Source organism: Oncorhynchus kisutch, linkage group LG11 (genome assembly GCF_002021735.2).
Source record: "Oncorhynchus kisutch isolate 150728-3 linkage group LG11, Okis_V2, whole genome shotgun sequence".
In the NCBI taxonomy this organism is placed as follows: domain Eukaryota; kingdom Metazoa; phylum Chordata; class Actinopteri; order Salmoniformes; family Salmonidae; genus Oncorhynchus; species Oncorhynchus kisutch.
This window is the reverse complement of record NC_034184.2, coordinates 91,135,515-91,162,309: the sequence shown is the minus strand read 5'-3', so window position 1 is coordinate 91,162,309 and position 26,795 is coordinate 91,135,515. Positions and strand designations below refer to the sequence as shown.

Below are 26,795 nucleotides of genomic sequence, written 5' to 3'. Positions count from 1 at the left end.
TATGGTTTCTATATGGTTTCTATTGGACAGTTAGTAACTATGTCATGTGGTTTCTATAGGACAGTTAGTAACTATGTCATATGGTTTTTATATGGTTTCTATAGGACAGTTAGTAACTATGTCATATGGTTTCTTTATGGTTTCTATAGGACAGTTAGTAACTATGTCATATGGTTTCTATATGGTTTCTATTGGACAGTTAGTAACTATGTCTTATGGTTTCTATTGGACAGTTAGTAACTATGTCATATGGTTTCTATAGGACAGTTAGTAACTATGTCATATGGTTTCTATATGGTTTCTATAGGACAGTTCGTAACTATGTCATGTGGTTTCTATAGGACAGTTAGTAACTATGTCATATGGTTTCTATTGGACAGTTAGTAACTATGTCATATGGCTTCTATTGGACAGTTAGTAACTATGTCATATGGTTTCTATTGGACAGTTAGTAACTATGTCATGTGGTTTCTATAGGACAGTTAGTAACTATGTCATATGGTTTCTATTGGACAGTTAGTAACTATGTCATATGGTTTCTATAGGACAGTTAGTAACTATGTCATATGGTTTCTATAGGACAGTTAGTAACTATGTCATATGGTTTCTATTGGACAGTTAGTAACTATGTCATATGGTTTCTATAGGACAGTTAGTAAATATGTCTTATGGTTTCTATTGGACAGTTAGTAAATATGTCTTATGGTTTCTATTGGACGGTTAGTAACTATGTCATGTGGTTTCTATAGGACAGTTAGTAACTATGTCATATGGTTTCTATATGGTTTCTATAGGACAGTTCGTAACTATGTCATGTGGTTTCTATTGGACAGTTAGTAACTATGTCATATGGTTTCTATATGGTTTCTATAGGACAGTTCGTAACTATGTCATGTGGTTTCTATATGGTTTCTATAGGACAGTTCGTAACTATGTCATATGGTTTCTATATGGTTTCTATTGGACAGTTATTAACTATGTCATATGGTTTCTATATGGTTTCTATAGGACAGTTAGTAACTATGTCATATGGTTTCTATTGGACAGTTAGTAACTATGTCATATGGCTTCTATAGGACAGTTAGTAACTATGTCATGTGGTTTCTATAGGACAGTTAGTAACTATGTCATATGGTTTCTATAGGACAGTTAGTAACTATGTCATATGGTTTCTATTGGACAGTTAGTAACTATGTCATATGGTTTCTATAGGACAGTTAGTAACTATGTCATATGGCTTCTATAGGACAGTTAGTAACTATGTCATATGGTTTCTGTAGGACAGTTAGTAACTATGTCATATGGTTTCTATATGGTTTCTATTGGACAGTTAGTAACTATGTCATATGGTTTCTATTGGACAGTTAGTAACTATGTCATATGGTTTCTATATGGTTTCTATAGGACAGTTAGTAACTATGTCATATGGTTTCTATTGGACGGTTAGTAACTATGTCATATGGTTTCTATAGGACAGTTAGTAACTATGTCTTATGGTTTCTATTGGACAGTTAGTAACTATGTCATATGGTTTCTATATGGTTTCTATTGGACAGTTAGTAACTATGTCATATGGTTTCTATATGGTTTCTATAGGACAGTTAGTAACTATGTCATATGGCTTCTATAGGACAGTTAGTAACTATGTCATGTGGTTTCTATAGGACAGTTAGTAACTATGTCATATGGTTTCTATAGGACAGTTAGTAACTATGTCATATGGTTTCTATTGGACAGTTAGTAACTATGTCATATGGTTTCTATAGGACAGTTAGTAACTATGTCATATGGCTTCTATAGGACAGTTAGTAACTATGTCATATGGTTTCTGTAGGACAGTTAGTAACTATGTCATATGGTTTCTATATGGTTTCTATAGGACAGTTAGTAACTATGTCATATGGTTTCTGTAGGACAGTTATTAACTATGTCATATGGTTTCTATATGGTTTCTATTGGACAGTTAGTAACTATGTCATATGGTTTTTGTATGGTTTCTATAGGACAGTTAGTAACTATGTCTTATGGTTTCTATTGGACAGTTAATAACTATGTCATATGGTTTCTATTGGACAGTTAGTAACTATGTCATATGGTTTCTATAGGACAGTTAGTAACTATGTCATATGGTTTCTATATGGTTTCTATTGGACAGTTAGTAACTATGTCTTATGGTTTCTATTGGACAGTTAGTAACTATGTCATATGGTTTCTATATGGTTTCTATAGGACAGTTAGTAACTATGTCATATGGTTTCTTTATGGTTTCTATAGGACAGTTAGTAACTATGTCATATGGTTTCTATATGGTTTCTATAGGACAGTTAGTAACTATGTCTTATGGTTTCTATTGGACAGTTAGTAACTATGTCATATGGTTTCTATAGGACAGTTAGTAACTATGTCATATGGTTTCTATAGGACAGTTAGTAACTATGTCATATGGTTTCTATATGGTTTCTATAGGACAGTTAGTAACTATGTCATATGGTTTCTATATGGTTTCTATAGGACAGTTAGTAACTATGTCTTATGGCTTCTATTGGACAGTTAGTAACTATGTCATATGGTTTCTATATGGTTTCTATAGGACAGTTAGTAACTATGTCATATGGTTTCTATATGGTTTCTATAGGACAGTTAGTAACTATGTCATATGGTTTCTATTGGACAGTTAGTAACTATGTCTTATGGTTTCTATTGGACAGTTAGTAACTATGTCTTATGGTTTCTATAGGACAGTTAGTAACTATGTCATATGGTTTCTATTGGACAGTTAGTAACTATGTCATATGGTTTCTATAGGACAGTTAGTAACTATGTCATATGGTTTCTATAGGACAGTTAGTAACTATGTCTTATGGTTTCTATTGGACAGTTAGTAACTATGTCATATGGCTTCTATTGGACAGTTAGTAACTATGTCATATGGTTTCTATATGGTTTCTATTGGACAGTTAGTAACTATGTCATATGGTTTCTATTGGACGGTTAGTAACTATGTCATATGGTTTCTATATGGTTTCTATAGGACAGTTAGTAACTATGTCATATGGTTTCTATTGGACGGTTAGTAACTATGTCATATGGTTTCTTTATGGTTTCTATAGGACAGTTAGTAACTATGTCATGTGGAGGACAGTGTTCTCCAGGATCACAACTCTCAGCCGACGCTTCTTATACAGATATCTGGACTTCACACGGGTCTGTAGAACACACACTCACTGATCAATCCTTTCCCAGCACATGCACCATCACTCACACACTCATTATTCAGTATTGACCGGTGTACTTTTAGGTAACCACAGGAACGACCTCGCTGACCCCTCGTTGGGATAAGTGTGTTAACTACGTAGAGAACACTCTGGTCTACGCCACCGGACGACTCTTCATCAACACACACTTCCAGGAGGACAAGAAACACATGGTGTGTGTGTGTGTGTGTTTTTCTGTGTGTGTGTGTGTGTGTGTGGATTGGTTTGATCAGTGTGCGTGTCCGTAGATGGAGGAGCTGATTGAAGGAGTTCGCTGGGCGTTCATCAACATGCTGGAGAGAGACAACGACTGGATGGATGGACCGACCAAGAAGAAAGCTATAGAAAAGGTTTCTGTCTGTCTGTTTGTCTAGCTTGTCTGTCCGTCTGTCTTAATCCAATATTCTGGTATAGTCTCTCTCTGTCTCTCTCCAGGCTCAGACAGTCCTGGCCAAGGTTGGCTATCCTGAGTTCATACTGAATGACACCTACATCAACCAAGACATAAAAGAGGTGTGGATTAATCTATGTGTGTTTATGTATGTTAGTGTCCATATATTAGTGTGTGTGTACTAATTTGTGTGTGTGTGTGTGTGCGCGTGTGTGTGCGTGTGTGTGTGTGTGTGTTTGCGTGTGTAGCTTGTATTCTCTGAGGACAACTACTTCGGTAATGTGATGCAGACTCTGCGTTTCATTGCCCAATCGGATCTCAACTGGCTGCGGAGGACTGTCCCTCGCACTGAGTGAGCTGCTATGACAAAACCACTGGTGGAGAAACCCACCAATCGTAGAAAAATGCATTGAAAGTATAGGGAGCATTACTTCCATTTACATGACATTTGAGTCATTTTGCATATGCTGTTATCCCGAGCCAATTCCTGTCAGTGCATTCATCTTTAGATAGCTAGGTGGGTCAACCACATATCTCAGTCAGTAAAACCCCTCCCTCAATAGAGTAGCTATCAGCAATGCCAGAGCTAGATAGAAGGCAGTGTGTTAGTGAAAGAAAGGCCAGTACAACACTACTTTATTCACCGCAAATGTCCGTCAGCGTTTACCTACCTATTGTTTTACCACTACATCACTGATGGCAACCACCCTGGCGGTTGACTTCCTGGTTGTGATGTCACTTTCGGTGTGTGTTCTAGGTGGTTCACCAATCCCACGACAGTCAACGCCTTCTACAGCTCCTCCACCAATCAAATCAGTAAGATACACACGCGCACACACACTCAAACACATTGCGTTGGCACTGGATTCAAACTGTTCTGTGTTTTTACTCAGGGTTCCCGGCTGGAGAGCTCCAGAAGCCTTTCTTCTGGGGGCGGGACTATCCTCGGTGAGATCACACACACACACACACACACTCACACACACACACTCTGGCAGAGCCAGGCATTAGCCCGATGAACATATTTCTGGTGTGTGTGTGTGTGTTCAGGTCTCTTAGCTATGGAGCCATAGGAGTGATTGTAGGACATGAACTAACACACGGCTTTGACAACAATGGTGAGTCACATACAGTGCATTACAACTACACACAAACAAACACACACAGTTTTATAAAGAATGTGTGTGTGTGTGTGTGTGTGTGTTTGTTTAGGGAGGAAGTATGATAAGGATGGTAACATGGACCAGTGGTGGAGCAACGCATCAATCACAGCCTTCACTGACAAGACCCAGTGTATGATCGACCAATACAACAGCTATCGCTGGGAGGAGGCGGGACTAAATGTAAGAGGCACACATATTATTGTCATCATCATCTGTTCGTCACGGGTAGGCTGGAGTGTGTTGGGTTAGAACAAAACATGGGTCGGCTGGAGTGTGTGGGGTTAGAACAGAACACGGGTTGGTTGAAGTGTGTTGGGTTAGAATAGAACAGGGGTCGGCTGGAGTGTGTTGGGTTAGAACAGAACACGGGTCGGTTGGAGTGTGTTGGGTTAGAACAGAACAGGGGTCGGCTGGAATGTGTTGGGTTAGAACAGAACAGGAGTCGGCTGGAGTGTGTTGGGTTAGAACAGAACACGGGTCGGCTGGAGTGTGTTGGGTTAGAACAGAACACGGGTCGGCTGGAGTGTGTTTGGTTAGAACAGAACACGGGTCGGCTGGAGTGTGTTGGGTCGGTTGGAGTGTGTTGGGTTAGAACAGAACACGGGTCGGCTGGAGTGTGTTGGGTTAGGACAGAACACGGGTTGGCTGGAGTGTGTTGGGTCGGTTGGAGTGTGTTAGGTTAGAACAGAACACGGTTCGGCTGGAGTATGTTGGGTTAGAACAGAACAGGGGTCGGCTGGAGTGTGTTGGGTTAGAACAGAACAGGGGTCGGCTGGAGTGTGTTGGGTCAGTTGGAGTGTGTTGGGTTAGAACAGAACACGGGTCGGCTGGAGTGTGTTGGGTCGGTTGGAGTGTGTTGGGTTAGAACAGAACACGGGTCAGTTGGAGTGTGTTGGGTCGGCTGGAGTGTGTTGGGTCGGCTGGAGTGTGTTGGGTCGGCTGGAGTGTGTTGGGTCGGTTGGAGTGTGCTGGGTTAGAACAGAACACGGGTCAGTTGGAGTGTGTTGGGTCGGCTGGAGTGTGTTGGGTTAGAACAGAACACGGGTTGGTTGGAGTGTGTTGGGTTAGAACAGAACAGGGGTCGGTTGGAGTGTGTTGGGTTAGAACAGAACACGGGTCGGCTGGAGTCTGTTGGGTTAGAACAGAACACAGGTCGGCTGGAGTGTGTTGGGTTAGAACAGAACACGGGTCGGTTGAGGTGTGTTGGGTCAGTTGGAGTGTGTTGGGTTAGAACAGAACACAGGTCGGCTGGAGTGTGTTGGGTTAGAACAGAACACGGGTCGGTTGGAGTGTGTTGGGTTAGAACAGAACACGGGTCGGTTGAGGTGTGTTGGGTCAGTTGGAGTGTGTTGGGTTAGAACAGAACACAGGTCGGCTGGAGTGTGTTGGGTTAGAACAGAACAGGAGTCGGCTGGAGTGTGTTGAGTTAGAACAGAACACGGGTCGGCTGGAGTGTGTTGGGTTAGAACAGAACAGAACAGAACAGTCTGTTGATCTGTTATCTTGTGTAATCAGGTGAGGGGGAAGAGGACCCTAGCAGAACATTGTGTTGATCTGTTATCCTGTGTAATCAGGTGAGGGGGAAGAGGACCCTAGCAGAACAGTGTGTTGATCTGTTATCCTGTGTAATCAGGTGAGGGGGAAGAGGACCCTAGCAGAACAGTCTGTTGATCTGTTATCCTGTGTAATCAGATGAGGGGGAAGAGGACCCTAGCAGAACAGTCTGTTGATCTGTTATCCTGTGTAATCAGGTGAGGGGGAAGAGGACCCTAGCAGAACAGTCTGTTGATCTGTTATCCTGTGTAATCAGGTGAGGGGGAAGAGGACCCTAGCAGAACAGTCTGTTGATCTGTTATCCTGTGTAATCAGGTGAGGGGGAAGAGGACCCTAGCAGAACAGTCTGTTGATCTGTTATCCTGTGTAATCAGGTGAGGGGGAAGAGGACCCTAGCAGAACATTGTGTTGATCTGTTATCCTGTGTAATCAGGTGAGGGGGAAGAGGGCCCTAGCAGAACAGTGTGTTGATGTGTAATCAGGTGAGGGGGAAGAGGACCCTAGCAGAACATTGTGTTGATCTGTTATCCTGTGTAATCAGGTGAGGGGGAAGAGGACCCTAGCAGAACAGTGTGTTGATGTGTTATCCTGTATAATCAGGTGAGGGGGAAGGGGACCCTAGCAGAACATTGTGTTGATCTGTTATCCTGTGTAATCAGGTGAGGGGGAAGGGGACCCTAGCAGAACAGTGTGTTGATGTGTAATCAGGTGAGGGGGAAGAGGACCCTAGCAGAACAGTGTGTTGATGTGTAATCAGGTGAGGGGGAAGAGGACCCTAGCAGAACAGTGTGTTGATGTGTAATCAGGTGAGGGGGAAGAGGACCCTAGCAGAACAGTGTGTTGATGTGTAATCAGGTGAAGGGGAAGAGGACCCTAGCAGAACAGTCTGTTGATGTGTAATCAGGTGAGGGGGAAGAGGACCCTAGCAGAACAGTGTGTTGATCTGTTATCCTGTGTAATCAGGTGAGGGGGAAGAGGATCCTAGCAGAACATTGTGTTGATCTGTTATCCTGTGTAATCAGGTGAGGGGGAAGAGGTCCCTAGCAGAACTGTGTGTTGATGTGTAATCAGGTGAGGGGGAAGAGGACCCTAGCAGAACAGTCTGTTGATCTGTTATCCTGTGTAATCAGGTGAGGGGGAAGAGGACCCTAGCAGAGAACATTGCAGACAACGGCGGAATCAGAGAAGCTTTCAAAGTAGGACACATTTTCTCTCTGTCCTTCTCTTTATCTTCTTTCATTCCTCTCTTTCTCTCTGTTCCTCTTTCTCTCTGTCCTTCTCTTTATCTTCTTTCATTCCTCTCTTTCTCTCTGTTCCTCTTTCTCTCTGTCCTTCTCTTTATCTTCTTTCATTCCTCTCTTTCTCTCTGTTCCTCTTTCTCTCTGTCTATTGCTCTCTCTCTTTCTGTATTTCCTCTTTCTCTTTCACCTCGCCTCTCTCCGACTGTCTATTTAAAAGTGTGTGTGTGTGTGTGTGTGTGTAGGCCTATAGGAGGTGGATAGAAGAGAATAGAGGAGGAATTGAGGAGCCATTACTTCCAGGAGTTGGACTCAACAACAACCAACTGTTCTTTCTCAGCTACGCACACGTAAGAACACACACACACACACACACACACACACACACACACACACACACACACACACAGTCTTTCTCTCTCTTTTTTACTCTCTCACTGTGTGTGTTCTCTAGGTGCGCTGTAACTCCTACAGACCTGAAGCGGCAAGGGACCAGATTCAGAGTGGAGCCCACAGCCCCCCAAAGTACAGGTAAGAACTCATACACACACAAACACACCTTTAGTTTCAACGTTTCTGACCCCACTCTTTTCTGTTGCTACGCAGGGTTGTCGGGGCAATGAGTAACTATGAGGAGTTCCGACAGGCGTTCAGCTGTCCTGATTCATCGGTTATGAACCGAGGGGCGGAGTCCTGCCGTATTTGGTAAAGTGTTCTACTGCTGAATCCCACTGACATTTTCCTTTCTCTCCCTCTTCCCCTCCTCTCCCTCTTGTGTGTGTGTGTAATGCAGTAACTTGATTTATTCTATATTACTGTAACTTGTTTTATTCTATATTACTGTAACTTGGTGTATTCTATATTACTGTAACTTGTTTTATTCTATATTACTGTAACTTGATGTATTCTATATTACTGTAACTTGATGTATTCTATATTACTGTAACTTGATTTATTCTATATTACTGTAACTTGATTTATTCTATATTACTGTAACTTGATTTATTCTATATTACTGTAACTTGATTTATTCTATATTACTTTATTAAAACAGTGTTGTATCTGTCTCTCTTTAACTGATGTGATATTTCTGATGAATATTCCCTGTGTGTTTGGATGTATTCAACTCCGTGAGATAGAGCAGAGTCTTTACTAAGGCTGAGCATAACATGACTGATATTACCGGGAACATAATCGCACACGCACACACGTACGTCCTCTTCTCTCTCTGAGTTAGAGATCCATCCTGGCTATTACAGTCAATTATGTCTGAAGTTCCCATGGCAACCTATAGCGTGTCTACATAAAACATATACACCTCACTGTGTGTCTGTCATCTCTGTTTCTGGTCTGTAACTAGAATCTAATCAGACTTCTCTAAAAGGTAGAACACATGTTTACTGTCTATCTGTCTCTCTTTGTCTTTTTCTGAACACTGAGAGACAGAGAAAATAAGGGAGAGGGAGAAATGGAGAGAAAGAAGGAGAGAGGTAGAGAAAGAGGGAGATAGGTAGAAAAAGAGGGGTAGAGGGAGAGAGGTAGAGAAAGAGGGAGAGTGTGGGAAAGTAGGAGAGAGGGAATAAGAGAGGTAGAGAAAGAGGGAATAAGAGGTAGAAAGAGGTAGAGGGGTAGAGAGAGGTATAGAAAGAGAAACTAGAGAAAGAGGGAGAGAGGTAGAGCAAGAACGAGAGACAACTGGTCTAAAGCAGGAGAAGAGTCCGTCAGAGAGAGAGAGGAAGAGAGATATGGAAAAGAGGTAAAGGGAGGGATTGAATGTGGGAATTGCAAAGGAGGAAGAGTGATATTTACAGATCAGCTCTGAGAGGTTGAATGGACTTAAATCCCCTAAAGAATACACACATTCACACACAGTGTAAGCACACATCTGCAGCATCAAACCTTTCCCTCCCTGGTCTTTACCTGTCTGCTCATCTATCCATCAGCTGTGTGTGGATGGCTGCAGATGTGACATCAGACTCTGGAGGATTAATTCAGTTCAGAAATGTTTTTGTCTCCCTGTTGTCTCTCTTCCCTCCCACTCTTTATGCTCCTCTGTTGATTTGTAGCAGTGTTGTGCTTCTGCTATTTTAGTGTTGCCTACATTTACTTTCTGGTCCGCTGTGGGAATTGAACCCACAACCCTGGTATTGCAAGCTCTACCAACGGAGCCACTTGTCACACTCGCTCTCTCACTGTTATAGACTCGGGGGTTAAAGTTCTCCGTCACTGCACGGATTTCTTGATTTTGGAGAGGTTGTTTTTGAGGGGATACAAATCCATGCCTTGCTGCCAAAGTTTTCTTTGTGCCCTCGGGCTGAAAATACTGTATAATGAACAAAAAATAACTACAACATGCAACAATCTCAAAGATTTGACTGATTTACAGTTCATATAAGGAAATCAGTCAATTTAAATCAATTCATTAGGCCATAATCAATGGATTTCACATGACTGGAAATACAGAAATGCATCTGTTGGTCACAGAGACCTTAAACAAAAGGTAGCGGCGTGGATCAGAAAACTTGTCAGAATCTTGTGTGACCATTTGCCTCATGCAGCGCGACACATCTCCTTCACATAGAGTTGATCAGGCTGTTGATTGTGGCCTGTAGAATGATGTCCTACTCCTCTTCAATGACTGTGTGAAGTTACTGGATATTGGCGGGAACTGGAACACACTCCCATACATGTAGATCCAGAGCATCCCAAACTGCTCATTGTGTGACATGTCTGGTGAGTATGCAGGCCATGGAAGAACTGGGACAATTTCAACTTCCAGGGAATTGTGTACATTATCATACTGAAACATGAGGTGATAGCGGTGGAAGAGTGGCATGACATTGGGCCTCAAGATCTCATCACGGTTCCTCTGTCCATTCAAATTGCCATAGATAAAATACAATTGTGTTCGTTGTCCGTAGCTTATGCATGCCCATACCATAACCCCACGGCCGCCATGAGGCAGTCTGTTCAAAACGTTGACATCCACAAACCGCTCGCCCACACTACACAATACACGTGGTCTGCGGTTGTGAGGCAGGTTGGACGAACTGCTAAATTCTCTAAAATTATGTTGGAGGCGGCTAATGGTAAAGAAATTAACATTACATTCTCTGGCAACAGCTCCGTGGGACATTCCTGCAGTCAGCATGCCAATTGCACGTTCCCTTAAAACTTGCTATTGTGTTGTGACAAAACTGCACATTTTAGAGAGTGGCCTTTTATTGTCCCCAGCACAAGGTGCACCTGTGTAATAATCATGCTGTTGAATCAGCTTCTTGATATGCCACACCTGTCAGGTGGATGGATGATCTTGTCAAATGAGAAATGCTCACTAACAGGGATGTAAGAAAATGTGTGCAAAACACTTGAGAGAAATCAGCTTTTTGTGCATATGGAACATTTCTGGGATCTTTTATTTCAGTTCATGAAATATGGGGCCAACACTTTACATGTTGTGTTTATATATTTCAGTGTAATATCCTAATGATAATTCCCTTTAATTGTTTGCCCTTTGATTGTTTCTTTTTATCAATTCCCCATAACATATGTCACCAGTAGTAAATGTACCGTTCAACCCTGACATTTGGTTACATTCATTTCTGTTACCGCATGTATTAATTACAGTAATTTACCATTCTCATTCTGGGAGTGTGGAAAGGTTTTCAGAGCTCACAACCTACTACACTTGTGAATAACAAGTTTTGGTTTCTCTGTCCTGTTAATGTTGAGGGAGTGCACTCGCCTGAGCATGCATAGAAGTGTACGCACAATAAATACAAAAGTATGTGGACACCCCTTAAAATGAGTGGATTTGTCTATTTCAGCAACACCCATTGCTGACAGATGTGTAAAATGGAGCTGACAGCCATGTGGAATGGCCTTACTGAAGAGCTCAGTGACTTTCAACGTCATAGGATGTTCCATTCCAGCAAGTCAGTTTGTCAAATTTCTGCCCGGTCAACTGTTTTTATTTATTTATTTCACCTTTATTTAACCAGGTAGGCTAGTTGAGAACAAGTTCTCATTTACAACTGCGACCTGGCCAAGATAAAGCATAGCAATTCGACACATACAACAACACAGAGTTACACATGGAATAAACAAAACATACAGTCAATAATACAGTAGAACAAAAGAAAACAAAAAGTCTATATACAGTGAGTGCAAATGAGGTAAGTTAAGGAAATAAATAGGCCATGGTGGCGAAGTAATTACAATATAGCAATGAAACACTGGAATGGTAGATCGGCAGAAGATGAATGTGCAGGTAGAGACCCTGGGGTGCAAAGGAGCTAAATAAATAAATACCAGTATGGGGATGAGGTAGGTAGATAGATGGGCTGTTTACAGATGGGCTATGTACAGGAGCAGTGATCTGTAAGCTGATCTGGCAGCTGGTGCTTAAAGCTAGTGAGGGAGATGTGAGTCTCCAGCTTCAGAGATTTTTGCAATTCGTTCCAGTCATGGGCAGCAGAGAACTGGAAGGAAAGACGACCAAAGGAGGAATTGGCTTTGGGGGTGACCAGTGAGATATACCTGCTGGAGCGCGTGCTACGAGTGGGTGCTGCTATAGTGACCAATGAGCTGAGATAAGGCTGGGCTTTACCTAGCAGAGACTTGAAGATAACCTGTAGCCAGTGGGTTTGGCGACGAGTATGGAGCGAGGGCCAACCAACGAGAGCGTACAGGTCGCAATGGTGGGTAGTGTATGGTGCTTTGGTGACAAAACGGATGGCACTGTGATAGACTGCATCCAGTTTGTTGAGTAGAGTGTTGGAGGCTATTTTATAGATGATATCACCGAAGTCGAGGATCGGTAGGATGGTCAGTTTTACGAGGGTATGTTTGGCAGCAGGAGTGAAGGATGCTTTGTGATATAGGAAGCCGATTCTAGATTTTTGGGGGGATTGGAGATGCTTAATGTGAGTCTGGAAGGAGAGTATACAGTCTAACCAGACACCCAGGTATTTGTAGTTGTCCACGTATTCTACGTCAGAGCCGTCCAGAGTAGTGATGCTGGATGGGGGAGCAGATGTGGGCAGTGATTTGATTGAATAGCATGCATTTAGTTTTAATTGTGTTTAAGAGCAGTTAGAGGCCACGGAAGGATAGTTGTATGGCATTGAAGCTCGTCTGGAGGTTGGTTAACACAGTGTCCAAAGAAGGGCCAGATATATACAGAATGGTGTCATCTGCATAGAGGTCGATCATGGAATCACCCGCAGCAAGAACGACATCGTTGATATACACAGAGAAAAGAGTCGGCCCAAGAATTGAACCCTGTGGCACCACCATTAAGACTGCCAGAGGTCCGGACAAAAGGCCCTCCGATTTGACAGTGATCTGTTTGTTAACTTGGCTTTCGAAGACTTTAGAAAGGCAGGGCAGGATGGATATAGGTCTGTAACAGTCTGGGTATAGAGTGTCACCCCCTTTGAAGAGGGGGATGACAGTGGCAGCTTTTCAATCTTTATGAATCTCGGACGATACGAAAGAGAGGTTGAACAGAATGGTTGGGGTTGCAACAAAGGCTGCGGATAATTTTAGAAAGAGAGGGTCCAGATTGTCTAGCCCAGCTGATTTGTACGGGTCCAGGTTTTGCAGCTCTTTCAGAACATCTGCTATCTGGATTTGGGTGAAGGAGAAGCTGGGGAGGCTTGGGCGAGTAGCTGTGGGGGGGGGGCAGAGCAGTTGGCAAGGGTTGTGGTAGCCAGGAGGAAGGCATGGCCAGCCGTTGAGAAATGGTTATTGAAATTTTTGTTTCTCATGGAGTGGGAGGGGTACGGTCTGGAGGAAAGATGCTGGGTTCCGGTCGAGGACGTGTTGGACCCTTCAATGCTGCAGGAGTTCCACCGTCTTCATCCGGATCGCCCTGCGCCTCGCCCTCCGTCCCCGAGGCAGGTCTCGGCTGGCTGCTGGAGCCGCGCGTCAAGGGGAGGGTACTGTCACGACTTCTGTCGAAGTCGGTCCCTCTACTTATTCGGGCGGCGTTCGGCGTTCAGCGTCGTCGGACTTCTAGCCATCGCCGATCCACCTTTCATTTTCCATTTATTTTGTCTTGTCTTTTCACACACCTGACTTCTCTGCCGCCAGTATGCACTCATTACAGGCGTCTGGTAAGACAAGGGGAAATGGACTATGTCTTTTTGTAACTAACAGCTGGTGCACGATAGCTAAGGACGTTTTGAGCTATTGCTCACCTGATGTAAAGTATTTCATGATAAGCTGTAGACCACAGAGTCTACCTAGAGAGTTTTCATCTGTATTTTTCGTAGCTGTGACACAATTGAATGAGGGCTATTCCACCATAAGCAAACAAGAAAACGCTCATGCAGAGGCGGCGCTCCTAGTAGCCAGAGACTTAAATGCGTTTCACCAAATTTCTTTCAGAACATTAAATGTGCAACCAGAGGAAAAAAACTAATCAATAAGTACATCGATGACGTTGTCCCCACAGTGACCATAGGTACATATCCCAACCAGAGGCCATGGATTTCAGGCAACATCCGCACTGAGCCAAAGGCAAGAGCTGTACCTTTCAAGGAGGGGGACACTAATCCTGATATGCCCTCCGACGAACCATCAAACAGGCAAAGCATCAATACAGGACTAAGATCGAATTATACTACACCGGCTCTGATGCTCGTCGGATGTGGCAGGGCTTACAAACGATTCGACTACAAACGGAGACACAGCCGATAGCTGCCCAGTGACACAAGGTTACCAGACAAGCTAAACAACTTCCATGCTCGCTTCAAGGGACATAACACTGAAACATGCATGATGACCAGCTGTTCCGGGAAGACTGTGCGATCACGCTCACCGCAGCCGATGTGAGTAAGACCTTTAAACAGGTCAACATTCACACGGCCGAAGGGCCAGATGGCTTACCAGGACATGTACTCCGAGCATGCGCTGACCAACTGGCAAGTGCCTTCACTGACATTATCAACCTCTCCCTGTCCGAATCTGTAATACCAACATGTTTAAGCAGACCATAGTCCCTGTGCCCAAGAACACTAAGGTAACCTGCCTAAATGACTACTGACTGGTAGCACTCACGCCTGTAGCAATGAAGTTCTTTGAAAGGCTGGTCATGGCTCACATCAACACCATTATCCCAGAAGCCCTAGACCCACTCCAATTTCCATACCGCCCCAACAGATACACAGATGTTGCAATCTCTATTGATCAAATCAAATCAAATCAAATGTATTTATATAGCCCTTCGTAGATCAGCTGATATCTCAAAGTGCTGTACAGAAACCCAGCCTAAAACCCCCAACAGCAAGCAATGCAGGTGTAGAAGCACGGTGGCTAGGAAAAACTCCCTAGAAAGGCCAAAACCTAGGAAGAAACCTAGAGAGGAACCAGGCTATGTGGGGTGGCCAGTCCTCTTCTGACTGTGCTGGGTGGAGATTATAACAGAACATGGCCGAGATGTTCAAATGTTCATAAATGACCAGCATGGTCTTATAATAATAAGGCAGAACAGTTGAAACTGGAGCAGCAGCACGGTCAGATGGACTGGGGACAGCAAGGAGTCATCATGTCAGGTAGTCCTGGGGCATGGTCCTAGGGCTCAGGTCCTCTGAGAGAGAGAAAGAAAAAGAGAATTAGAGAGAGCATATGTGGGGTGGCCAGTCCTCTTCTGGCTGTGCCGGGTGGAGATTTTAACAGAACATGGCCAAGATGTTCAAATGTTCATAAATGACCAGCATGGTCGAATAATAATAAGGCAGAACAGTTGAAACTGGAGCAGCAGCACGGCCAGGTGGACTGGGGACAGCAAGGAGTCATCATGTCAGGTAATCCTGGGGCATGGTCCTAGGGCTCAGGTCCTCCGAGAGAGAGAAAGAAAGAGAGAATTAGAGAATTCACACAGGACACCGAATAGGACAGGAGAAGTACTCCAGATATAACAAACTGACCCTAGCCCCCCGACACATAAACTACTGCAGCATAAATACTGGAGGCTGAGACAGGAGGGGTCAGGAGACACTGTGGCCCCATCCGAGGACACCCCCGGACAGGGCCAAACAGGAAGGATATAACCCCACCCACTTTGCCAAAGCACAGCCCCCACACCACCAGAGGGATATCTTCAACCACCAACTTACCATCCTGAGACAAGGCTGAGTATAGCCCACAAAGATCTCTGCCATGGCACAACCCAAGGGGGGGCGCCAACCCAGACAGGATGACCACATCAGTGAATCAACCCACTCAGGTGACGCACCCCTTCCAGGGACGGCATGAGAGAGCCCCAGTAAGCCAGTGACCCAGCCCCTGTAATAGGGTTAGAGGCAGAGAATCCCAGTGGAAAGAGGGGAACCGGCCAGGCAGAGACAGCAAGGGCGGTTCGTTGCTCCAGAGCCTTTCCGTTCACCTTCCCACTCCTGGGCCAGACTACACTCAATCATATGACCCACTGAAGAGATGAGTCTTCAGTAAAGACTTAAAGGTTGAGACCGAGTTTGCATCTCTGACATGGGTAGGCAGACCGTTCCATAAAAATGGAGCTCTATAGGAGAAAGCCCTGCCTCCAGCTGTTTGCTTAGAAATTCTAGGGACAATTAGGAGGCCTGCATCTTGTGACCGTAGCGTACGTATAGGTATGTACGGCAGGACCAAATCAGAGAGATAGGTAGGAGCAAGCCCATGTAATGCTTTGTAGGTTAGCAGTAAAACCTTGAAATCAGCCCTTGCTTTGACAGGAAGCCAGTGTAGAGAGGCTAGCACTGGAGTAATATGATCAAATTTTTTGGTTCTAGTCAGGATTCTAGCAGCCGTATTTAGCACTAACTGAAGTTTATTTAGTGCTTTATCCGGGTAGCCGGAAAATAGAGCATTGCAGTAGTCTAACCTAGAAGTGACAAAAGCATGGATTAATTTTTCTGCATCATTTTTGGACAGAAAGTTTAAGATTTTTGCAATGTTACGTAGATGGAAAAAAGCTGTCCTCGAAATGGTCTTGATATGTTCTTCAAAAGAGAGATCAGGGTCCAGAGTAACGCCGAGGTCCTTCACAGTTTTATTTGAGACGACTGTACAACCATTAAGATTAATTGTCAGATTCAACAGAAGATCTCTTTGTTTCTTGGGACCTAGAACAAGCATCTCTGTTTTGTCCGAGTTTAATAGTAGAAAGTTTGCAGCCATCCACTTCCTTATGTCTGAAACACATGCTTCTAGCGAGGGCAATTTTGGGGCTTCACCATGTTTCATTGAAATGTACAGCTGTGTGTCATCCGCATAGCAGTGAAAGTTTACATTATGTTTTCGAATAACATCCCCAAGAGGTAAAATATATAGTGAAAACAATAGTGGTCCTAAAACGGAACCTTGAGGAACACCGAAATTTACAGTTGATTTGTCAGAGGACAAACCATTCACAGAGATAAACTGATATCTTTCCGACAGATAAGATCTAAACCAGGCCAGAACATGTCCGTGTAGACCAATTTGGGTTTCCAATCTCTCCAAAAGAATGTGGTGATCGATGGTATCAAAAGCAGCACTAAGGTCTAGGAGCACGAGGACAGATGCAGAGCCTCGGTCCGATGCCATTAAAATGTCATTTACCACCTTCACAAGTGCCGTCTCAGTGCTATGATGGGGTCTAAAACCAGACTGAAGCATTTCGTATACATTGTTTGTCTTCAGGAAGGCAGTGAGTTGCTGCGCAACAGCCTTCTCTAAAATTTTTGAGAGGAATGGAAGATTCGATATAGGCCGATAGTTTTTTATATTTTCTGGGTCAAGGTTTGGCTTTTTCAAGAGAGGCTTTATTACTGCCACTTTTAGTGAGTTTGGTACACATCCAGTGGATAGAGAGCCGTTTATTATGTTCAACATAGGAGGGCCAAGCACAGGAAGCAGCTCTTTCAGTAGTTTAGTTGGAATAGGGTCCAGTATGCAGCTTGAAGGTTTAGAGGCCATGATTATTTTCATCATTGTGTCAAGAGATATAGTACTAAAACACTTGAGCGTCTCTCTTTATCCTAGGTCCTGGCAGAGTTGTGCAGACTCAGGACAACTGAGGTTTGGAGGAATACGCAGGTTTAAAGAGGAGTCCGTAATTTGCTTTCTAATAATCATAATCTTTTCCTCAAAGAAGTTCATGAATTTATCACTGCTAAAGTGAAAGTCATCCTCTCTTGGGGAATGCTGCTTTTTAGTTAGCTTTGCGACAGTATTAAAAAGGAATTTCGGATTGTTCTTATTTTCCTCAATTAAGTTAGAAAAATAGGATGATCGAGCAGCAGTAAGGGCTATACTGTACTCTATATCATCTACTGCATCTTTATGTAATACATGTATCACTAGCCACTTTAACTATGCCACTTTGTTTACATACTCATCTCATATGTATATACTGCACTCAATACCATCTACTGTATCTTGCCTATGCCGCTCTGTACCATCACTCATTCATATATCTTTATATACATATTCTTTATCCCCTTACACTTGTGTCTATAAGGTAGTAGTTTTGGAATTGTTAGCTAGATTACTTGTTGGTTATTACTGCATTGTCGGAACTACAAGCACAAGCATTTCGCTACACTTGCATTAACATCTGCTAACCATGTGTATGTGACAAATAAAATTTGATTTGATTTGATTTGTATGAACAGTGTAACTAAAATCCCATTTACAGTAGTAGAAATATTATGATGGGATCCAGTATGTAAATACACAGTGTGAAATGGGAAGTGTCCTGTGCTTTAGTGTCTCGATAACATGGGACAGCAGCGTTGGCTGAGAGTGTGTGTTTGTGAGTATAAGTTTTTTTGCAGACGTTTACTGACGCAGGCCATATTCAACGGGTGTTGTACACACATAACATAACGTTAGCTAACGAGCCAGCCACCTAATGTTAACTAGTTAAACAACAATGAACAAAGTGCCAACAATGAACAAATTGCCAACAATGAACAAATTGCCAACAATGAACAAAGTGCCAACAATGCCTAACATTAGGCTCTAAATAGAAAAGCAAACAGCCCTGGAAAACGAATAATAGCGTCAGCTAGGGAGACAGTCAGCTAAAGTTAGCTAGCTAGCTAACAGTACACTTTAGCTTAAGCTTAAGACATAAGACATATAACAAGCTAGCTTGGTAAACAATGAACTTAGCTAGGTAAACAACGTTTAAGATCACACATGTCACGCAACGTTAGCTAATGAGCCAGCCAACTAACGTTAGCTAGTTAAACAACAATGAACAAAGTGCCAACAATGCCTAACAATGCCTAACATTAGGCCAACAATGCCAAACAATGCCTAACAGTGCTGGGAGCTAACCAACCAGGTTAGCTAGCTAACATTAGGCTCTAACTAGGACAGCAAACGGCTCTGGGAAACAAATAATAACATCAGCTAGGGCAGCCAGCTAATCGTAGCTAGCTAGATAACAGTACACTTTAGCTTGAAATGAAACCACTTTCTTTCAAATTTTAGATACGTGTAATATCTGAAAATGTAGCTATCTATCTTACCTGTATACATCATCATACATGATGGACGTGTCTCCCTGTCAGGAATGCCATACCACGTTTGCCCTTAGTTTGAAGATGTAATCCAGAGACAGGTGTTTTCTCCATCTCTTTAGCTATCATACTCTAATTACACTGATTTCAAAACTTGATCCTCCAGAAAGTGGAGGATGCAGCTCCACGACACAATACATTTAAAAAAAATGGTAGACAGGATTACAAACACAGAGATCAAATAAACAGAAGCTTTCAATATGGCAGACTAATCAAACTCCTCTCTCGGCATGTCCTGCCCACTCATTATCTCAGCCAATCATGGCTAGTGGGAAGGTTGCTGACTTTTCCTGTGGCTTAACCAACAAGGCTCGTAATTTAACAATTGTATTCGTATTTACAGATGGCATACAAGTTTGTTATTAAGGCACATGAATGTTCACTTGTTCGAGAAGGCATTTCTGCCAAAAAACGCATTTTGATAAAAAAACATATTTTTTTACGTTCAAACGGCTCTCCTGTGAAGTTGTGACCTGCGACATACACCTAATTGTCTGGGTCACATATGGTCATACATTTGGCAGGAGGTTAGGAAGTGCAGCTCAGTTTCCACCTCATTTTGTGTGCAGTGTGCACATAGCCTGTCTTCTCTTGAGAGCCAGGTCTGCCTACGGTGGCCTTTCTCAATAGCAAAGCTCACTAAGTCTGTACATAGTCAAAGCTTTCCTTAAGTTTGGGTCAGTCACAGTGGGCAGGTACTCTCTGTTTAGGGCCAAATTGCATTCTAGTTCGTTCTGTTTTTTTGTTGTTATTCCTTTCCAATGTGTCAAGTCATGATTTGTTTGGGTCTAATTGTGCTAGTCTCTCTCTCTGCTCTCTCTTCGCTCTCTCTGCTCTCTCTCTTCTCTCTCTCTCTTTGCTCTCTCTGCTCTCTCTTCTCTCTCTGCTCTCTCTCGGCTCTCTCTCTTCGCTCTCTCTCTTCGCTCTCTCTCTTCGCTCTCTCTCTTCGCTCTCTCTCTTCGCTCTCTCTCTTCGCTCTCTCTCTTCGCTCTCTCTCTTCGCTCTCTCTCTTCGCTCTCTCTCTTCGCTCTGTGTGTGTCACCATAGCACCAGGAGCCATCACCATGGGAACCAGAGCTTGTCAAATAAGAAGTGATCTGTCTGGTCGCTATGGAAACAGCTAAATACATTCCAACAGTAAACATACAGTACAGCGTACTGGTCAGAGTGACCAGTGAGATTGGAGCTAAATATCACAAGGGTCAGAACCAAACAGAGTGATGAGAGTGAGAGAGGGAGAACACAATCTGATTACATTCAGTTACTTTTGGATTACTTTCCCCTTGAGAGGCATTAGAAGAAGACAAAAGGATCCATCAAATGCATTTTGTGTGTCATCATATTAGACTCTGACTTGTGTTCTCCCTCAGGCGGAACAAATTTAACCAATTTAATTTAAACGTGTGACTTTTTTTCAATTATTTATTGAATGTCAGATTTTTTTTCTCACAAATGTTATTTTGAATGTAAAAGTAATCGAATAAGTAATTATGTACTTTTTGAAAAGTATCTGTAATCTGATTGTAATATTTTAGCTGGTAACTGATAACAGTTACAGAGAAAGAGGCTGACGCTCCCACTGACTGCCTGAAAAAAATGAGATTCGGAGTTTGAGTCTCTGCATTACCAGCGAGGCGAGAGAGAGGCGGGGCGCGGGAAGAGGTGCATCAGTAACGGAATCACTGTTTGCCAGCCAGCCGGTAATTAGTGATGTCAGTTTGTTAGAGCGTGAGGACAACGGAGAGGAGCGGCCAGTGGAAGAAGAGAGAGTGGCGTGGAGCCACCGGGGTGATAATGGGGCAGTGGCGCGTGAGGAGGCGATGACAAAGCCTTTACCGCTGCAGCGCGACCTAACCGGATAACATCACCTACACACACCGATGAATCTTTTTTTTCACCTAGTTTTACCGAGCCTGCACTCTCTGGGCCAGTGCTACTGGATTACCGAGTTACCGTGCTAAACAAGCGATTTTATCTATTTTGGCTACACCCAGAGAAGGGTGGATGAGGCGGGAGATATGAGGGGTCCACTGCGCCCACTCTGGATTATAACGTCACCATCTAGCTGCTTTAAGGATAGGCTATCGCTTCTCTTGGCTGCTTTCACTGGATCTCTGTTGCCTTCATTTACCCATGTAGGTTAGTTCGAGTTCTGTCGTCTATCTATGGAGCTGTCTCTATAGAAGTGCCATTATCTCCCGGCATCTGCTGCTCTCTAGGCTACTGTGTCTACTGTCTGCTGCACCCAACCTGTAGAGAGAGGGAGAGTTGAGGGAGTAAAGATAGAGAGTTGGGGGAAAGAGAGGAAGTGGGGGGAAAGAGAGCAAGTTGGGGGAAGAGAGAAATAGGGGAAGAAAAAAAATAATATATATATATATATATATAGCGAGAGACAGAGAGCGAGAGAAAGACACAGATCTGCAGGTTATTTATCTGTTGGAGCTACAGTCTGCCGCCAGGGGCTCTGATGAGTGAAGCCCTGAAAAGGAGCTGTCTGACCAGGGACAACTAGGCTGTCCTCCTGTCTGTCTTTCTGTCTGTCTACTGGAGAACACTGGGACAGTAGTGCCTGTGGACCTGATGCTGTGTGCACCTGATGGTCGGCGTGCCCGCTGTTTCCTCTCGCTGGTGGGAGAGGCTCAAGACGTTGTGTCCAGAGCGCGCTAGGAGGATGCTGCGCCAGGTGTGTTTGTGAGAGAGAGAGAAGGATGTGTGTGTGTGTGAGAGAGAGAAAGGATGTTCATGTGTTTGTGTGTGTATATATATGTGTGTGTGTGTGATTCAGGTGTTGCAGGCAGGCCTGAGGAGCTCTTTCCAGGCTCTGGGTCGGTTCGTGGCGAGCCACCCAGTCTTCTTCGCCTCCGCCCCCGTACTGGTGTCTGTCCTGCTGGGGGCCAGCTTCAGGTAACAGACACACCTAAAAATACAGAGCTCAATGTTATATTTTTTAATTCAGAAAAAGAAGCCACATGGCATGAAGGGCCACAGCATGTTGATTGGTGCAGGTCTGTAGCAGACTCCTACATGGTGACAAGATGATTGGTGCAGGCCTGTAGCAGACTCCTACATGATGATTGGTGCAGGCCTGTAGCAGACTCCTACATGATGATTGGTGCAGGCCTGTAGCAGACTCCTACATGATGATTGGTGCAGGCCTGTAGCAGACTCCTACATGTTGATTGGTGCAGGCCTGTAGCAGACTCCTACATGATGATTGGTGCAGGCCTGTAGCAGACTCCTACATGATGATTGGTGCAGGCCTGTAGCAGACTCCTACATGATGATTGGTGCAGGCCTGTAGCAGACTCCTACATGATGATTGGTGCAGGCCTGTAGCAGACTCCTACATGATGATTGGTGCAGGCCTGTAGCAGACTCCTACATGGTGACATGATGATTGGTGCAGGCCTGTAGCAGACTCCTACATGATGACATGTTGATTGGTGCAGGCCTGTAGCAGACTCCTACATGTTGATTGGTGCAGGCCTGTAGCAGACTCCTACATGGTGACATGTTGATTGGTGCAGGTCTGTAGCAGACTCCTACATGATGATTGGTGCAGGCCTGTAGCAGACTCTTACATGGTGACATGTTGATTGGTGCAGGCCTGTAGCAGACTCCTACATGTTGATTGGTGCAGGTCTGTAGCAGACTCCTATATGATGACATGTTGATTGGTGCAGGCCTGTAGCAGACTCTTACATGGTGACATGTTGATTGGTGCAGGCCTGTAGCAGACTCCTACATGTTGATTGGTGCAGGTCTGTAGCAGACTCCTATATGATGACATGTTGATTGGTGCAGGTCTGTAGCAGACTCCTACATGATGACATGTTGATTGGTGCAGGCCTGTAGCAGACTCCTACATGTTGATTGGTGCAGGCCTGTAGCAGACTCCTACATGATGATTGGTGCAGGTCTGTAGCAGACTCCTATATGATGACATGATGATTGGTGCAGGCCTGTAGCAGACTCTTACATGATGATTGGTGCAGGCCTGTAGCAGACTCCTACATGATGATTGGTGCAGGTCTGTAGCAGACTCTTACATGGTGACATGATGATTGGTGCAGGCCTGTAGCAGACTCCTACATGATGATTGATGCAGGCCTGTAGCAGACTCCTACATGGTGACATGTTGATTGGTGCAGGCCTGTAGCAGACTCCTACAAGATGATTGGTGCAGGCCTGTAGCAGACTCCTACATGATGATTGGTGCAGGCCTGTAGCAGACTCCTACATGTTGATTGGTGCAGGTCTGTAGCAAACTCCTACATGTTGATTGGTGCAGGCCTGTAGCAGACTCCTACATGATGACATGTTGATTGGTGCAGGCCTGTAGCAGACTCCTACATGATGACATGATGATTGGTGCAGGCCTGTAGCAGACTCCTACATGATGACATGATGATTGGTGCGGGTCTGTAGCAGACTCCTACATGTTGACATGTTGATTGGTGCAGGTCTGTAGCAGACTCCTACATGATGACATGATGATTGGTGCAGGTCTGTAGCAGACTCCTACATGGTGACATGTTGATTGGTGCAGGCCTGTAGCAGACTCCTACATGGTGACATGTTGATTGGTGCAGGCCTGTAGCAGACTCCTACATGATGATAGGTGCAGGCCTGTAGCAGACTCCTACATGGTGACATGTTGATTGGTGCAGGCCTGTAGCAGACTCCTACATGGTGACATGATGATTGGTGCAGGCCTGTAGCAGACTCCTACATGATGATAGGTGCAGGCCTGTAGCAGACTCCTACATGATGATAGGTGCAGGCCTGTAGCAGACTCCTACATGGTGACATGATGATTGGTGCAGGCCTGTAGCAGACTCCTACATGGTGACATGATGATTGGTGCAGGCCTGTAGCAGACTCCTACATGATGATTGGTGCAGGCCTGTAGCAGACTCCTACATGGTGACATGTTGATTGGTGCAGGCCTGTAGCAGACTCCTACATGGTGACATGATGATTGGTGCAGGCCTGTAGCAGACTCTTACATGTTGACATGTTGATTGGTGCAGGCCTGTAGCAGACTCTTACATGGTGACATGTTGATTGGTGCAGGCCTGTAGCAGACTCCGACATGATGACATGATGATTGGTGCAGGCCTGTAGCAGACTCCTACATGGTGACATGTTGATTGGTGCAGGCCTGTAGCAGACTCCTACATGATGATAGGTGCAGGCCTGTAGCAGACTCCTACATGGTGACATGTTGATTGGTGCAGGCCTGTAGCAGACTCCTACATGGTGACATGATGATTGGTGCAGGCCTGTAGCAGACTCTTACATGTTGACATGTTGATTGGTGCAGGCCTGTAGCAGACTCCGACATGATGACATGATGATTGGTGCAGGCCTGTAGCAGACTCCTACATGTTGATTGGTGCAGGTCTGTAGCAGACTCTTACATGGTGACATGTTGATTGGTGCAGGCCTGTAGCAGACTCTTACATGATGATAGGTGCAGGCCTGTAGCAGACTCCTACATGGTGACATGTTGATTGGTGCAGGCCTGTAGCAGACTCCTACATGGTGACATGATGATTGGTGCAGGCCTGTAGCAGACTCTTACATGTTGACATGTTGATTGGTGCAGGCCTGTAGCAGACTCCGACATGATGACATGATGATTGGTGCAGGCCTGTAGCAGACTCCTACATGTTGATTGGTGCAGGTCTGTAGCAGACTCTTACATGGTGACATGTTGATTGGTGCAGGCCTGTAGCAGACTCTTACATGGTGACATGTTGATTGGTGCAGGCCTGTAGCAGACTCCGACATGATGACATGATGATTGGTGCAGGCCTGTAGCAGACTCCGACATGATGACATGATGATTGGTGCAGGTCTGTAGCAGACTCCGACATGATGACATGATGATTGGTGCAGGTCTGTAGCAGATTCTGACATGATGACATGTTGCACAAAGTTATTCTGCTATTGTGTTTGTGTGTGTGCCTGTGTGTGCGTTTCAGTCGGTATAGAGTGGAAGGTAACGTGGAGTCCCTCCTGGTTCCTAAACACAGTCTGGCAAAGATAGAAGGAAACCTGGTGGACTCACTGTTTCCCGTCAACAGGTCTGTTATCTACTATTACTGTCTAATAGCTCTGTTTCTACTATTATCTACTATTATCTACATATCTACTAGTATCTAATAGTATCTACCATTATCTATTATTACTGTCTAATAGCTGTCTCTACTAGTATCTACTATTATCTACATATCTACTAGTATCTAATAGTATCTACCTTTATCTACTATTACTGTCTAATAGCTCTGTCTCTACTAGTATCTACTGTTATCTACATATCTACTAGTATCTACTATTATCTACTGTTATCTACTATTACTGTCTAATAGCTCTGTCTCTACTAGTATCTACTGTTATCTACATATCTACTAGTATCTATTATTATCTACTATTACTGTCTAATAGCTTTGTCTCTCCTATTATCTACATATTTCATTTCATTTTTTCATTTCACCTTTATTTAACCAGGTAGGCTAGTTGAGAACAAGTTCTCATTTGCAACTGCGACCTGGCCAAGATAAAGCATAGCAGTGTGAGCATACAACAAAGAGTTACACATGGAGTAAACAATTAACAAGTCAATAACACAGTAGAAAACGAAGGGGGGGTCTATATACAATGTGTGCAAAAGGCATGAGGAGGTAGGCAAATAATTACAATTTTGCAGATCTACTAGTATCTACTATTATCTGCTGGTATCTACTATTACTGTCTTATAGCTGTCTCTACTAGTATCTACTATTATCTACATATCTACTAGTATCTATTATTATCTACTATTACTGTCTAATAGCTTTGTCTCTACTAATATCTGCATATCTACTATTATCGACATATCTACTAGTATCTACATATCTACTAGTATCTACTATTATCTACATATCTACTAGTATCTACTAGTATCTATTATTATCTACTGTTATCAACTCTTACTGTCTAATAGCTCTGTCTACTATTATCTACTATTACAGTCTCATATCTATGTTTCTGCTATTATCTACATATTGACTAGTATCTGAAATTATCTACTGTGATCTACTATTACTGTCTAATACCTGTCTACTAGTATCTACTATTATCTACTGTTAACAACTCTTACTGTCTAATATCTCTGTCTCTACTATTATCTACTATTATCTAATATTACTCTCTAATAGCTGTCTCTACTAGTATCTACTATGATCTACTGTTATCTACTATTACTGTCTAATAGCTCTCTCTACTATTATCTACATATCTACTATTATCTACATATCTACTATTATCTACTAGTATCTACTATTATCTACATATCTACTATTATCTACATATCTACTATTATCTACTATTATCTACTAGTATCTACTATTATCTACTAGTATCTACTATTATCTACTTACTATTTAATATCTCTGTCTCTACTATTATCTACTAGTATCTACTATTATCTACATATCTACTAGTATCTACTAGTATCTACTATTATCTACATATCTACTAGTATCTAATATTATCTACTACAATACTACTATTATCTACTATTACTATCTAATATCCCTGTCTATACTATTATCTATTATTATCTGCTATTACTGTCTCATAGCTCTGGC

At 43.5% G+C, this 26,795-nt stretch overlaps 2 protein-coding genes across 3 annotated transcripts in view; both read left to right on the top strand.

Moving 5' to 3' along the window:
• The window catches only part of phex (phosphate regulating endopeptidase homolog, X-linked), a 28,712-nt gene extending 20,036 nt beyond the window's left edge, over positions 1 to 8,676 (top strand). The window contains exons 10-22 of one of the 2 annotated variants that reach the window (XM_031836483.1): positions 3,109 to 3,204; positions 3,299 to 3,427; positions 3,503 to 3,604; positions 3,690 to 3,767; positions 3,894 to 3,997; positions 4,403 to 4,461; positions 4,539 to 4,593; positions 4,696 to 4,763; positions 4,858 to 4,988; positions 7,493 to 7,558; positions 7,846 to 7,950; positions 8,055 to 8,131; positions 8,207 to 8,676. In XM_031836483.1, coding sequence (XP_031692343.1) covers positions 3,109 to 3,204; positions 3,299 to 3,427; positions 3,503 to 3,604; positions 3,690 to 3,767; positions 3,894 to 3,997; positions 4,403 to 4,461; positions 4,539 to 4,593; positions 4,696 to 4,763; positions 4,858 to 4,988; positions 7,493 to 7,558; positions 7,846 to 7,950; positions 8,055 to 8,131; positions 8,207 to 8,309 — 1,173 coding nt within the window. In that variant the 3' untranslated portion in view covers positions 8,310 to 8,676. Of the gene's footprint in view, positions 1 to 3,108; positions 3,205 to 3,298; positions 3,428 to 3,502; positions 3,605 to 3,689; positions 3,768 to 3,893; positions 3,998 to 4,402; positions 4,462 to 4,538; positions 4,594 to 4,695; positions 4,764 to 4,857; positions 4,989 to 6,323; positions 7,465 to 7,492; positions 7,559 to 7,845; positions 7,951 to 8,054; positions 8,132 to 8,206 lie in introns of those variants that run through there. The other variant, XM_031836484.1, reaches the window with a different exon arrangement.
• Positions 8,677 to 21,556: 12,880 nt separating this feature from the next.
• The window catches only part of ptchd1 (patched domain containing 1), an 89,484-nt gene continuing 84,245 nt past the window's right edge, over positions 21,557 to 26,795 (top strand). Inside the window, exons 1-3 of the mRNA XM_031836482.1 lie at positions 21,557 to 21,841; positions 21,944 to 22,062; positions 25,149 to 25,250. Of these exons, the coding sequence (XP_031692342.1) occupies positions 21,755 to 21,841; positions 21,944 to 22,062; positions 25,149 to 25,250 (308 nt within the window). The 5' untranslated portion in view covers positions 21,557 to 21,754. The remainder of the gene's footprint in view (positions 21,842 to 21,943; positions 22,063 to 25,148; positions 25,251 to 26,795) is intronic.